The sequence below is a fragment of the Dermacentor albipictus genome, chromosome 2 (assembly GCF_038994185.2).
Source record: "Dermacentor albipictus isolate Rhodes 1998 colony chromosome 2, USDA_Dalb.pri_finalv2, whole genome shotgun sequence".
Lineage (NCBI taxonomy): Eukaryota > Metazoa > Arthropoda > Arachnida > Ixodida > Ixodidae > Dermacentor > Dermacentor albipictus.
This window is the reverse complement of record NC_091822.1, coordinates 63156336-63170906: the sequence shown is the minus strand read 5'-3', so window position 1 is coordinate 63170906 and position 14571 is coordinate 63156336. Positions and strand designations below refer to the sequence as shown.

Genomic DNA, 14571 nt, shown 5'->3' with positions numbered 1-14571 from the left:
ATGAAACTTTAGGAGTTCTAAATTCGCTTTGACTAATGGAACAAAACCTTGGGCAAGTATGCGTCTCCGATAAAGATCGTTTTAAAGGGAAATAATCATTGTTTTATTGAAAATAAAACTTCCTTTGTTAACAGTCTCGTTTCGGTGGGGGCTCCGAATTTATATATCGCTGAAATCAGTGAGAAATGGCCAGCGAGGTCTCGCGCCATTTGCTCTCGCCACGAGGTAGCACTAGAAGAAGACGAGGGTTCCAGGGCTCGCACCCCAATTTCTTCGGTTTTACTGGCTTGAAACGTCTCTGAAGTTCGCCGTGAAAGAACAAGCGACATGGTCCCAAACAATGATGCTCCCGACGAGAAGAGAAGCAAGAAGCGACGCCGCTCTCGCAAACATAGCGTCAGTTCCAGTGGAAGTGTGTCGTCACGCAGGTCATCGGCCTCGAGCAAGTCCGACGCAACACGCAGGCGTCCCAGCCATACCGATCTAGAAAAAGATCCGAAAGGCTCCGCGATTGTCGCGCTGGAATCGAACTTGCCGGTAGCCACGACCACCGCCCTTCAACTGGACGAAGTAATTCCCCCACGCGACAAGAGCCCTCTCAAACGGAGGCTGTCCTTCGCCGCCGATTTCCAGCGCAAGTCCTTGGACCCCAGCGAGCCTCAACATCAACTCGCTTCCGCTGACATTGGTCCGGTAGAACCTCACGTTGCTACTCCCACTGCTCCGACGATGGAGAAACCTGGAGAAAGCAACCGGCTCCCAGAGCAGAAGGACCAACAGGCGCCCCAACCAGAATGTGAAACCGCCCTGCCAGCTCAGTCTCCGGAGTGCGCCGTCAGCGGTGCGAATACACTCCAGACGTTGTCCGCGACCTTGATCGAGGAGAGGGCCGAGGGCTCTCCGAAACTCCCGGAAGGACAGCCGGAGCCACAAGATGGACGCAAAGTGAGCCTGTCAAGTCGCAAAGCGAGTTTATCTCACCAGCACGCTTCGTTGTCCTCTGTCCGTCTTGAACTTAACATCATCAACAAAGAACACCTCGAAGGCCAGCGAATCAAGTCAGAAGCTCGGAGGACCTCGTACTATGATTTGGATCACGTGAGTTTCATACTACTTGTCACCGTTTCACTCTCCTACCCCCATTCGTGCCGTTCCTCACAGTTTTGTGTCCAACATTTCCGAAGACAATAGTGTAGTGATAAAGAGATGAGAGCAGTTTTGCGTAGGCCTTGCCGGTTCAAATGCGTGCGAATAAGCGAAATATTTGTCTCGTATTGACGATGCGGTCAGCATAGTCACCGACAGGCGAACAAAAAACGCGCGGTGCGCCCCCAGAACAGACACGGATGCAGGGAGGAAGCAGGAATGAAGAATGACATTTAATGAATTGTTTCCTTGCTGAATCAGATGGTAATGGCCTTTGTGGTATTCCTTCAATATAGTGCCTTTCTAATGGTTAGGTAGTGCCCCCGGCGCAGGACTCGCCTCCAGCGGAGAACGCTCTTTCGGGATCGTGGTATTTGTTTCAGCAGTAAATACGGTCTCTATAATGGTAGCCTCGGTAAGTCCGCGCGAACGCTTGCAGTTGTGCTGCTTCAAACTTCTGTCAATGCCCAGTGGTTTCGCGTGCGGCTGATCGTCACTTTTTTTCGAACACTTCCGTTTTGTCCTCGGTGACCAACATTCGCAGACCGAGTTCGGCCATCCCGTCGTTTCCATCAGTTGGTCGGTGGGCAATGTTATTTGTGAAGCTCACGCTGAGTCGTGGTCTTGCTGATCTGGTAATAGTACGTGCTTTCCCTTTCTCTCTTGACAGCAGTCGCAACTAATCTTCCTCTAGACGAGCTCATTGCGATTACATTGAAGCAGTCCAGCTTGTCTGATCGTTCGTGTCGATTGCTGCGGTGGTTGGGGTGAAGGTAAGGGAGTTAGCTGATGCTTGTCTAGCCAGCATTCTGCGCGGAGTCAGATGTTTGCACCTTGTTTATGATGTTCCACTCCTAACAAGCAGTCACAGTCTATCAAAATGGCGGTGTCACTTTTGCCTTCGACGCAACAGGTGCTATGAACGTTGATGGAATTACGTCGCATTGCATCAATAGTCATCTTGTGAGGACAGGGAATCTGCTGGCTGCAGATCAGAACAACTTCCAGGGCTTCTTATAGCATAGTGGTGGCATTATTGGTACCGTGGAAGAGTTAACTATATCTCATATCCTTATGCGTCTCCCTGCTTTCAGTACTCTTGGCAGGCTGAACGTAGTTGGGCCCTTTGAGCGTATATATATATATATATATATATATATATATATATATATATATATATATATATATATATATATATATATATATATATATATATATATATATATATATTTATATATATATATTTATATATATATATATATATATATATCTATATATATATATATATATATATATATATATATATAACGGTAAACTGCGTTTCGTGTCTTTCTTTCCTATATAACGCTGGCCGCCTGACATTCCCGGTCACACAAACGGCACGTGCGTTGTCAGCGTCGCGTAGCGTTCTTGACAAAAAAATACCAAGCGCGAACTTTTCAAGAAAAGAAACGACAGCAAGACAGATGACGATTCTTGTTGTTACAAAAATAGACCCTTCGCCGATGTCGGCAATGAGTAATTATTAAGGTACAATGACTACACCTGACGACGTAGACAGTGGTTGCAAGTAGCAGGTCTCTTGCGCGCATTCGCCTAGTGCCCCGCTGACGAGGATCTTAGGCCTCGTCGCTCCGTCTCTTTAGCTTGACCCCCTTACAACAGTGCATGTGCTCAGGTTGTGGCGCCAATACCGATATTCAATATCTAAGCAGTCTGCGTCTCATACAGCCATTTTAAATGAATATTTTCTCTGTGCGCGTAGATGGTGGAAGCAATACACACACGGTCTCAACAAATGATCCCATAAGTAGCGAAGTAAATTCGACATCAAAGCAACCAAATTTCCAAAAAATATTCCGAAGGTTTTTATCAGCAGTAGCAAAAGATTTAAAATTGTAGCTAGTTTAAAAGAAAACAGAAACGTTCACAAAAGTGGTCGTTCCCTTGCATTCTAGAAGCTCGCTGTTGCATTGTTGCAAAAATGACTCGCATGAACAATTTCTTGGAGAGCGGGTAAATTTCCACCAGAACGGGCATGCTAATCAAAACAGTTACGTTTTTCCTCATTCGTTATTGCATACTTAATTAAGGGCATTCGAAATGTTAAGTGTAATCTGCCATCTCTGCAGCAACGCGCTAGGCGACATCTTGTCTAAGATGCGGCAAAATGAAACTGCTCGCTCGACAGCCTAATTTCACGCATAGCTACTTCTTTCACCGTCGTTCTGTGGTGTCCTCTTCCTGTGGTTCGCTGTTGTGTGTGAAGCAAGAGGGTTTTGGTAACGCATGCAAGAAGCCAGGCTTGCTTATTTTTTTGTTAGTACTGACGGGAGGAGGGCAATTGCCATAACAAAATCATCGCATCAAATATAATGCGCATGCTGATCAGTGGCCTACGCTCACGGCATTTTCCATTTTGTTCCAGCGTGCCCATTTGTTTAAAGCGCCATGTATAAAAGACCCTCAAAACCCCTCTTCACCTACCCCCCCCCCCCCAGTGGAACAGTTTTTTTTTTATCTGTGCCCTTTCTTTTATCCCCATCAGCTTCGTTTAAAATTAGCGCTGAAAGGCAACGCACCCTTCCGTGCAACCATTTTTCTAATTTTTAAGCCATACAGTACTGTTCTACATACAACGCACGCAGTGCTATCAAAGTGTTTGGAGCATTTTGGCTGTTCGGAAAAAATTGCTAAAAGCTGAAAAACTCCTCACGGGTTAGTGCGGCACATTTTGCTTTAAATATTTTGCACGCAAAAGTAATATCAAGGTAACTTCTGGGAAGAGAGCGCGTCTTTCACGAAATTTGTCATTTTTACTCGTACCAAAAAAACAGAAGGAAATCGCATTGACAGATTAACGCAAGTGCGCAGGGGTGTCCTTATTGAAGCCATTTATTAACTGAAAAAACCTGGGCAGCTCAGCAAAGTCCATCAAATCATGTTTGGTCACGCTAGAGACAAAAAAGAAAAAGCGGGTATCACGTTCGGTGCACATGTCCTAACCTATCTTCCCAGCTGCTCACCGACGGCGTTGACAGACAATGATTGCGCGCTCTATTCTCAAGCCGTCGCATTTTCACCACTCAACACGCTGGTGAATCGCATGTGTGTTCCTTTTCGGTATTTCAATTTGGCAGTTTATTAGTGCGCGTCTCTTCCTTTTTCGCCTCTGGTACCGAGCCGCTGCTCTGCATAGTATTTCTAACCGCGTGTTTCCAGGCTTGCTCATGTTATTGCGCTGTGCTTGAAGCCAGAGTGCCTGTAAGCAGCTAAGTCTGCAATACTTGCGAACGCCTGCAGCACAAAGGCAGTGTAACTAACGGAACGTGAGTGGGAGAGAACCCGCGCAAAGTCATTTCTCCCGAAGCACTGACAGATGAGATAAAACAGCGCGCGGAACAAGCGAACTCTCGACGCTCAACTTGCTGATCACACTTGCCCTGCATTTTCACGGCATCATGCATGTGCGACCTCACTCACGCAGTTTCGGGTCAGAGCATCCAGAGTTCATGCATGGAGCTTTGTGCATGAAGTTTTATAAGCTCCGAACAACAGCACTATACTGCTGGAGCTTCGATTTTTCACGCGAGATGCGTTGTGTTGCCGACGCAAAATATCTGGGGGCTTGGAATGCAATGCAATGTTATTATAGGCGCGACTGCGGGGAGGGGGTGGGGCTCCGGTGCCCGGGCCCTCACCGAAGTTTCCCCGAGGACAGGGGCGCAGAGCCCTCAACCCCCCCCCCCTTCCCCGGTGATGCCGACACCTGCCCCACGCCCGCATGAAGTGTCATGACAGGGGTTCTGTTACCCACATCATTTGACGTTTCCTTTGAGTTGCCTTTTGAGTTTTCACTTAAAGTTTTATTCCGTTTAAAAACCTACTGCATCATTGTCGGTGCGGAGGTTCACAGGCTTTAAATCATATTTTCGCTTTAATTCTGCGAATCCTACCAATAAGATGACAAGCGCGTTAGAAGCACCAGCGGCGGCTACCTCATCCGTGCTTTATAACTTCAAATAGTTTTTTCTTAATTGAGAGTGTGAGCACCATGTACAAACACCGTATATTTAAATAGATACAAAGGAAAAAGTTTGTTATAATAATTCAAGAAACGCGGTAGCCAGCTAACAATTATTTCTAATGACATGGATAGTCTACGCATACACAACGAATCTGTTCCCGTATGCTTACCTCGCGTCAAATTATTTTGCATGCTTTTTTTCATCCTGAAAGAAACCTGCAGATTTCAGTGACCCCTTCACCAGAGCATGTTATCAATGCCGTGTGAAATGCACTTGAATGATGCGTGCCTCAGTATTGCTTTTCCTTCCATAGACAATGCTAATCACTCATTAAATAAATATACTTTAAATAATTTACATTTATGAGTGATGGAAACATCGCCACTTTCATTAAAAGGTCATAAATACATGTATAATTTAGTACATTTAGTACACCTAATAGTACACGTAATTTAGTACATTTAGTACATTTATACCGGTAATAATTCTTTTAGGTATTCCTTCTTTCCCCGAACAGTCGTTGAATGCAATCATCTAACCAATGACCAAGTTTTAAAATCATCACTTTCGGCGTTTGTTCCAAGTATTGAGTAACAATTTGTTTTCTTGCTGTGCCACTGCTATGTTTAAGCTCTGTTAACCTGACTTGTATTCTTTTGGTTGCCTATGCTATAGTATTCTTTACATATGTATTGTTTCCCACCCTGCTAAAATCCCCAATGGGGATTGCAGCATTGATAAATAAAAATAAATAAATAAATAAAATAATTCCATCCGAAACCGAAATGAGGCCAAACCGGATCCACTCGAAATCAGATCCAACAGCGGTCGTGCGCAGCACTGCTTATACCCGGACTCGCGGGAAAAAAAGAAAAAGGGACTGCAGTTGCATCGCGAAGGCGACGTAGTATTAGTGATAGCGAAGTATAAAACAATTACCGGAACGCTGATTCCGCTCACGCTCAAGATCGTATTTTCGCACACAGTGTACTTTCGCGTGTCGCTACTAGATGGCGGGAGAAGGCGATCACGGAAATGCACGGCGAATTTCATGCATGTTGTTAAAAAAATTTGATATCTCCAATTCCCACTTTCTCTTGGACTACGCAATCTGCAACACTAGGGGCGAAGTAAGACAGCCCGACAAGGAAGAGAGCGCGCAAGAAGTTGGCAGCCATCCCTGCTTGGCCTTAAACACTGCACCCGCCAATGATTACCGACAATTAGACACGACACGCGGGCTGCGTAAGCGTTAGCCGCGCACAGTCATTCCCAGCCACGCCTCTCCTTCCCAAGCGCGGGTTCCATCACGTGACCTCCAACAAACCCAAACATTCAGCGCGTGGGAAGATAATGCCCATCAAGCCGCCATCCTTTTCAGCTCAGTATTACGTGCTTATTCTGGCACCCACAGTCGCTCATTCAAATGCCTTTTGTACATTATAAGGACCAGAGATGTGGACAGATAAAACAAGAAATAGAAAACACGCGACCAGCTCGCTTCTACCGCGGCTGCGGACGTCGCAGTATCCACCCGCTAAAAACAAGCGTGAGCGCCAACGACAGAGCCAACTGTGGGCATGTCGCTGGTCGGTACTTGACCATTACCCGTCTGACGTTGAGAAGGAAGCGTATTTGCCACCGTATATCAACACCAACGGAAGCATAACACTAGGCGCACGGGGAGAGAGCACACGCGAAAGGACCACCCATCTCGGATTACAAGCTTCAACGCGGCGATGAAAATAAAGCGCGCGGCCCGCGTATGTAGCCCTCCTCAGACGCACGGACAGCCAAGCGCGGTCACTAAACACTAGAAGACGCGCGCTCTGACTGACTGATTGGGCATAACCGATTAATTTGGACAATCGTTCGCTCTCGTTTTAATGGAGCGATGCGGCTTCATGAATGTTGCGTGGCGATAAACCTTGATAAAAGAAACAAGTTGGGAGCTATCGCATAGATCTGACCCGTTCTGTACAGAGCTCCCGTTTTGCGGGGCGCTTCTTCTACAGTAAGGTGTGTATGAGGTATTCAGGTGGCAAAAGTTATCAGGCGTTAATACAAGGCAAGGACGCAGTGAGTAGAGCTTCAGGCAATAGAGGCAAGCTTCAAGCAAACCATGTCGCTTATAAAAGAACGCAAAAAGTAAATGCACAGGAATATAAGTGGGGTACATAAAAAGCAAGGTGAGGCCTTCTGCGTATGAAAAAAACGCTTCGTTGCGCTAGTTAAAAGTATATATCTTATGCTGTACATTTCCCTTAGGAATTTTATTCATCATATATGCTTTATCAGCCGCTCAATAAAGACGTCCACGCTATTCTTACTTGCTTTCGTGTCCTTCCGCACTTTTCGAATCTCGCTGTTTCAGTATTTACTCAGTGATGTGCTAATATGCTTGTTTAACCGTGTGCCTGATAATCTATTATCCAATAATCCTTTATTCCTCCACTGGGAAATAAATTAAGCCAATTGCATAAGGCATGCTCTCATTAACATTTGCGTTGCGCAGTCGCATTGAATTGTGCTAGTAATTGTAGTTATAAGTTGTGTTCAAAAATTCTTCTACATTGTGTAAGTTTTAAAAATGTTGCAGTTTATCTGCTCATATGAACTTCCGACAGGAAAATATTTCTTGATTGCATCGATGTGTATTAACACTTTTAGAAAACTTTACATGGCTTTTACCATTGACGTGTACCTGTGCGACCTAATATGCACAAAGCACGTATATATTCCTCATTAAGTGAATTCACTTGTCGTGTGCCTCATCCGGGAGACTCACGCTGTGAAGTTAAACCACCTCCTTCAATGAGGTCTCGTACCTACTCAGTGAGGCTGGAACTTGTGTGACTAATTGTTCGAGGTCACACGAACTTTCTTCAAGAGCGAACGTCATTAAAGGTTGTGTGTGTGTATAATATATATATATATATATATATATATATATATATATATATATATATATATATATATGCACAAGGGGGCGCGCAGGGTCCAGGTTCCGACCTGCCCCCGCCCCCCTGGAGAGATAAAAGCTTTCCTTGTATAGTTGTCACACGGGCATTAGTCAGGAATTCGGGAGCGCAGGGACCATTCTTCCGAGTAATTAGCTAAATGTTAACAGCGCAGGTCACCATGAAAATAGAATCGACGAAAGCTTTGGTTGCAAAGCACCACACCACCCAAGGCAGTCTGGACGAATATGAAAGGCTGAAAGAACAGCGGCCGTAGCTTCGTTGATTGGTAGGAGCGCAGTGAAGTTCCCTTTGCCCGATTCGCTGGACGATGAAGGTGACTGATACATTTTACAGTTCTGAATAGCCACACCGCGACGATCACCGATCCGCACAACATAAAGGCGCTTTGCAACTACGTCACCGAGAAGATGGTGGACGTCGCCACTGTAGACAGATCACTCTGCATTTTGAACAACATTTTTAGCCGAAATCTGATTAAATGCCTCTTCATTTTTATATTTTCTTGCAGTGTCCACGCAGCTCTCAGATTGTCCTAACTGCAACAGGTGTGTCAATCAAGGTGCAGTACCTCACCCTTGTGATCGTCCTTATGCTGATCGTGACGGCCGTGACAATCGTCATTGTGTTTCTGTTCGCACGAGGCGCCAAATCACCACCATCGCCACCGTTCTGCAAGACTGAGGACTGCCTCGTCCACTCGTGGCGCCTCTCTAATGGACTAAACCGCGACCTCGATCCATGCCACAACTTTAGCGCCTACGTCTGCTCCGCTTGGTCGCCTCCGAAAGGCTACCTAGAGTACCCGAACTCGGCCATGGATGACGTAAGGAAATCGTGGTTTCCGCATTTCTACACCGTACTCAGCGAAGGGACGAAAACCATTAGTGTGGGCCACAAACCAATGGCCATGTACGAGTCCTGCATGGGCAACCGATCACAGTACGGCTCGAACTTGGACATCTTCTGGAAGTTCCTCAACGAATGTAGACTGTCGTTGAGAAACCCACGCCAAGTGACACCAGCGCACTCGACGTGCTCGCGCGTCGAGTACGTCGAGACATCAGCGCCCTCGACGTTATTTTTCCAAGTGCGCGCTATGCGCTTGTCCTCACCGAACTGGCGTTTCATATTAGAGCCCAGTTCCATCATACCAATTTTGTATAAGCAGCATCTCACAGTCAAAAGCACAGGCGGATACGATAAATACTGGGCCACGTTTTTCTACATCCTTAACCGAAACTACACTAAGTATAGGGTCGACGAGAAGTTTATCAACAGGGCTATGGTTATGGAAGGTGACGTCTTCAGAAAACTGCTGAACGCTAGGCGTCTTCCGGTAATCGAACCAGCTCTGGTGCGAATCGCTCGAATAGGACTTCTCACTCCGCAGCTGGCCTCGAAGCTGCGGCTACGTGCCTTCAGGCAGACCGAGCTTGAGCCTCAAGTGAAGCCCAACGATCAGGTTTTCATCGGCGACGTAGAGTTCTTCCGGACTATGGCGAGCGTGATGTCATCGTACAGAAGAACCGAGCTGCTGTCCCTGATCGCCTGGTCTTGCGTGCAGCTGTTTGCTCCGGCTGCGGATATCCAGCTGCTTGAGAATCGGTACGACCAGGGCATCAACACATATCGGCCGTACTTCTGCGAGCGATTCGTCGAGGCCGCCTATCGGCTCCTGGTGATTGCGCTCAGCTCCGTGTCGCGCTTCACGCCAGCACAGCGCGCCGCCGTCAAAGCCGGCTTCGATAGCTTGGTGTCGGCGGCTGCGGAGGCGGCCAACGCAACGCAATGGCTGGACGTTGAGAGCCGGAAGCTCGCGGTCGAGAAGCTGCGTTCGTCGCGACTAAAGCTGTGGCCCCCCGAGCGCTTCCTCGAAAACGACGTGCTCGAGCGCATGTACAGCGATTTTCCCTGCACTGAACTTTCGTTTGCCGAGTACTGGGTGAAGACGAGCCGCTGCGCTGCTAAGATGCATGGCCCGCACGCTGACATTGACGTCTTCAGCTTCGCGGTCAACTACGCACTACCGTACGTGCTCTATGACCCCTCCAGCGGCGACGTCAAGGTGGCCCTGGGCGCCATTACTCCGCCCTTGTACTACCCTGGCGGGACCGAGGCCATGTTCTACGGGGGTCTGGGCTTTTCCATGGCACTCAATCTTGTCGCGTCCGTAGACAGACAGGGACTGCGGTGGCACCCGAACGGCACACTCGGGCACTTCTTTTTGTCCGGGTAAGCTTCCCGTTATTGTTGCGTAAATAGGTATTCAGGTATTCCTTTTCCTTATTCGCGTGAGGCCTCAAGCACCCCTTAAATATTTGGGGATTGATGTGTTGAGTCATTAATTTGGTTAAAAACCCCATGGCAGCACTAGGACTATAAGATACGCCGTTCAGGAGCGCTTCGGATCGACCTTGAGCTCCTAGGTGTCTTTAATGGGCGCGTAAATAAATATACAGGGTTTCATTTTAAAAGGTCTCCATTTTTTTAATTTCAGATAGCCAAACAGCACAAATGTAACCTATAATCTGAAATACTCAATGAGGCGTTAATTACTTCTAAGAGAAATCAATGCATCTGACTGAACAATTAACATAGGTACGATAAATAACTTTTATTTATATTTATCAGAACATATTGGAGCCGGCAATCTTGAAAGGCATGTGCACTTTAGCGAATTCTCAGCACTAAGCTAGTTTCTACACATCAATTTTCAATGTTTCCAACTAGATGCTTTGCCGTTCCAGTTACGTCTGTGCTTCAAAAACAGCAATGCCTTAAAAAATTAGGGAGCATCTACAGTGAATTCTTACCGCAAGTTCGACGGTGCATATGTCGGAACCTGTGCCACCCTCAGAATTCCTTTTATGTCAGCATGCCTTGCATATGCAGTGTGTCCCAGATAACTTGAGCCAAGAATTTAAAACTGAAAGGCACGTCGGGAGCGGAATGAAACGAACGCATACTATTCGGAATTGCCTATAGTAACACAGACAATTTTTTGTTTGCCATAGAACTCACTAGCTGATTAGTTTGATTAGCCAACTTTTTATTTATTGGCGGAGAACCCCAAGTGTGATACCTAGGTTTGTAGAGCACCTTCAGAATCTACCGATCGAGTTGTTCCCTTTACGATACGTCTCTTTCTCCGGGTTGCAAAGAAAGCCCGTGAAATATGGAAAAAGCTACGTGAAGGAGCGTGTTCGCTGTGGTATCGTGCTGCTCTCAAGCGTGCGTTCCGCAAACAGGCGGCTCCCGTCGGATGACAGCGAAAATGCATACTGATGGCCGAGCGCTGCCGACGAGATAAAGGAACGCCCTGCCGCTTCCTTGTCGTCAGTCTCGATGCAGCTGGCCTTGTTCACCGATCGCAGGCTCGAGAGCAGCACAATACCACTGAGCAACCGTTTCGTCACGTGCTTTTTATTATATTTCGCGGGCTTTCTTTGCAGCCGAGAAAGAAGGACTACGTGAGATGTATCCTAAAGGACACAACTCGATCGGCGGTTTCTGAAGGTGCTCTACGAATCTGCGTATCATACTTACGGTCCTCGGCCAATATTTAATAACATGGCTTAATTGGACTTTATCAATTAGTTACTTATGGGGAACAGAAAATAATTGTCTGAGTAACTATGGTCTATGGCGAATAGTATGCGTTCTGTTACATTCGCTTCCGACGCGCCTTTCATCTTTAAATTCGTGGCTCAAATTATGTGGGACACCCTTTATACAGTCACTAGCTACTATTCGTAGATTTAAATATGTGGTGTCAAGAAAAAAATCAAAACGGTAATTAGCGTATTAAACGGTAATTCTTCAATTAATCTTTTCCATTTATCGTAGGAGTAATGGACCACCAAGGTCAAAGGTTATTATAAAGTGATGTTTTCGGGGGTTTTAAATACCGAAACCAGCATCTGAATATAAGGCACGCCATAGTGTGGGACTCTGCAATAATTTTGACCACCTGTGGTTTTTAACGTGCGCCCAATGCTGGGTAGACAGGTATTCTTGCATTTCGCCCCTTTAATGTGTGGCAGCCACGGCTGCGATTTCATCCTGATGCTTAGCAGCGTAACGCAAAAGCTGGTAAGCAACTAAGGAAGGTACTAATGATTAGAATTATGCTGTCTGCCACAGGCAACATTTTAAAGTTGGCTGCAGCTACAACAAAACGCACCTTGTATATGTGGCGTTCTTGTTTGTTTTACCAGTACTCACCTACGGGGCAGAAACCTGGAGGCTTGCGAAAAGGGTTCTACTCAAATTGAGGACGACGCAACGAGCTATGGAAAGAAGAATGATAGGTGTAACGTTAAGGGATAAGAAAAGAGCAGATTGGGTGAGGGAACAAACGCGAGTTAATGACATCTTAGTTGAAATCAAGAAAAAGAAATGGGCATGGGCAGGACATGTAATGAGGAGGGAAGATAACCGATGGTCATTAAAGGTCACGGACTGGATCCCAAGGGAAGGGAAGCGTAGCAGGGGGCGGCAGAGAGTTAGGTGGGCGGTTGATATTAAGAAGTTTGCAGCGACGGCATGGCCACAATTAGTACATGACCGGGGTTGTTGGAGAAGTATGGGAGAGGCCTTTGCCCTGCAGTGGGCGTAACCAGGCTGATGATGATGATGATGGTTGTTTTTGTTTTTTGCACCATACAGATTTTTTTTTTCGCCTGTGGCAGATAGCGAAATTGTATTCCTTGAGCTGGATTACTCCAAGCGGCACACTATACTCGCACAAGAAATCGAAGTGCCTAATAGTTTAATTCACAGAAAATGAATAGGTTACCTTTAGAATACTTAAGTTACTACACACATTTCAAATTAGGAGGTAGTGAAAAGTAGCGAAATTCACAAATTGTAGTCTGTGGGTTTGCAAGTCATACCCACACTGTTAGCAAATGTTGACGATGGCGCCGTAATATGCGTAGCCACACTTGAGATAAAATGTATTGTTCCGCTTCTATTTTTATTAAAATGACGCTTTATACACTGAAGCACAAATGTAACTGCGACGCCAATGTATTTCATCGCCAACTTCGGGATTTAAGTACTCAAATCTGTAGCCGGTTAAATGGTTAAAAAAATATTTCTGCATAATCTAAAGAAAAACACACCCGGTATGAATGTGCGAGAGCGTTTTTGCATTTCGTCTACATCAAAATGCCGCAGCCGTGCCCGATAATCATACGCGTGACCTCCTCCTTAGCTGCAGAACATCCTATAACCACTGAAACACACGCCTATAACGCCAAAGTATTATTTTTTTTTTTCTGCCATGATGTATCGATTCAATGTCTTCAACCACCTGCAGCTCTTCCGCGAAGGCCTTCGAGGAGAGAGACAGCTGCCTAGCAGCGCTTGACGGGCAAGCCGGCAGTGGCGGAGACCACACCCACAGCATAACCGGCGCGAGGGCCAGCATCTTTCCCGAGATCCCCGCTCTCGAGGTTGCCTACGCGGCGTACCGCCGCGCAGTCAGCGACAGGGGCGACGAAGCTCTTCAGGGAATCGTGGGGGGCTTTTCGGGAGACCAGGTGTTCATGACACTATGCTACATGACTTGAACGCGACCCGATGCCGTGGGTCCGCACACAGTGGACTGCAACAAGGTGGTGCGCAGTTCGGAGGCCTTCGCCCGGGCATTTCATTGCCCGCCCGAGTCTCAGATGAACCCCAAGATGAAGTGCAAATTCTTTGGGTGAGAGTCGGGCACTTCCGATGGACTGCGATAGGACGTTCACGTGGAGTCGAACGACTCACCTTCATATGGCGCGTACACATACAGTTGTGTGCGCAACATCGAAAGCGATGCCGTCGTCAGCCATGTACTACATAGGCACTCTCTTATTTCGTGTCTGGACAGACATTATAAATCACGGACTCTCTCTCTCTCTCTCTCTGAGGATTTAAAAGTAAATACCTGTGATGTATTCGTTGTAAGACTGCGTTGCGCTCTAAATTCAGTGTGAGGATCTTAATGAATTAACTTTAGACAAGACGGGTGCCACCTGACCGTAGCCTCAATTTTCTATATGCAAGTCGCGAGATGGAACGCTGACGCAATTTTTGAATATTTAAGATATGTATAACGCGATGTAGTTGTCATTTCTCGGAATTTGTAACCTTGCCAGCTCCTTTTCTCTTATATATATATATATATATATCAAAACGTTTATTTAAAAGAAAAAAATGCAGAAAGCGAGTGGGTGGAACCATAGTCCAGGGCCCCACTGGTTTGAGCGGTCCGCCGTGCTTGGTCGAGGAGCGCTAGTTGCATCTCCCGGTCCTCGCTGGCGAGCCAAGTCTCCCACTGCTCCCTTCCGGAAAGTTTGCCGGCTAGTTTTGGTGTATTAATTTTGGGTGGCCTGTTCTGGCAGTCCCACGTAATGTGGGCGAGAGTT

The 14571-nt window shown here is 46.6% G+C and overlaps 1 protein-coding gene across 1 annotated transcript; it reads left to right on the top strand.

Annotated features, from left to right (window-relative positions):
- The first annotated feature begins 249 nt into the window (after positions 1-249).
- Positions 250-14059, top strand: LOC135909027 (membrane metallo-endopeptidase-like 1). Its single transcript, XM_065440883.2, has 3 exons — positions 250-1098; positions 8667-10390; positions 13482-14059. The coding sequence occupies exons 1-3, from the start codon at positions 328-330 to the stop codon at positions 13732-13734; spliced, it is 2748 nt and encodes a 915-aa protein (XP_065296955.1). The 5' UTR covers positions 250-327; the 3' UTR covers positions 13735-14059.
- The last annotated feature ends 512 nt before the right edge of the window (positions 14060-14571 follow it).

Coding starts and splice junctions, on each gene's coding strand:
- LOC135909027 (XM_065440883.2), top strand. CDS start 328: ATGGTCCCAAACAATGATGCTCCCGACGAGAAGAGAAGCAAGAAGCGA. Junction 1,099..8,666: donor CGTACTATGATTTGGATCAC/GTGAGTTTCATA, acceptor ATTTTCTTGCAG/TGTCCACGCAGCTCTCAGAT. Junction 10,391..13,481: donor GGGCACTTCTTTTTGTCCGG/GTAAGCTTCCCG, acceptor AACCACCTGCAG/CTCTTCCGCGAAGGCCTTCG.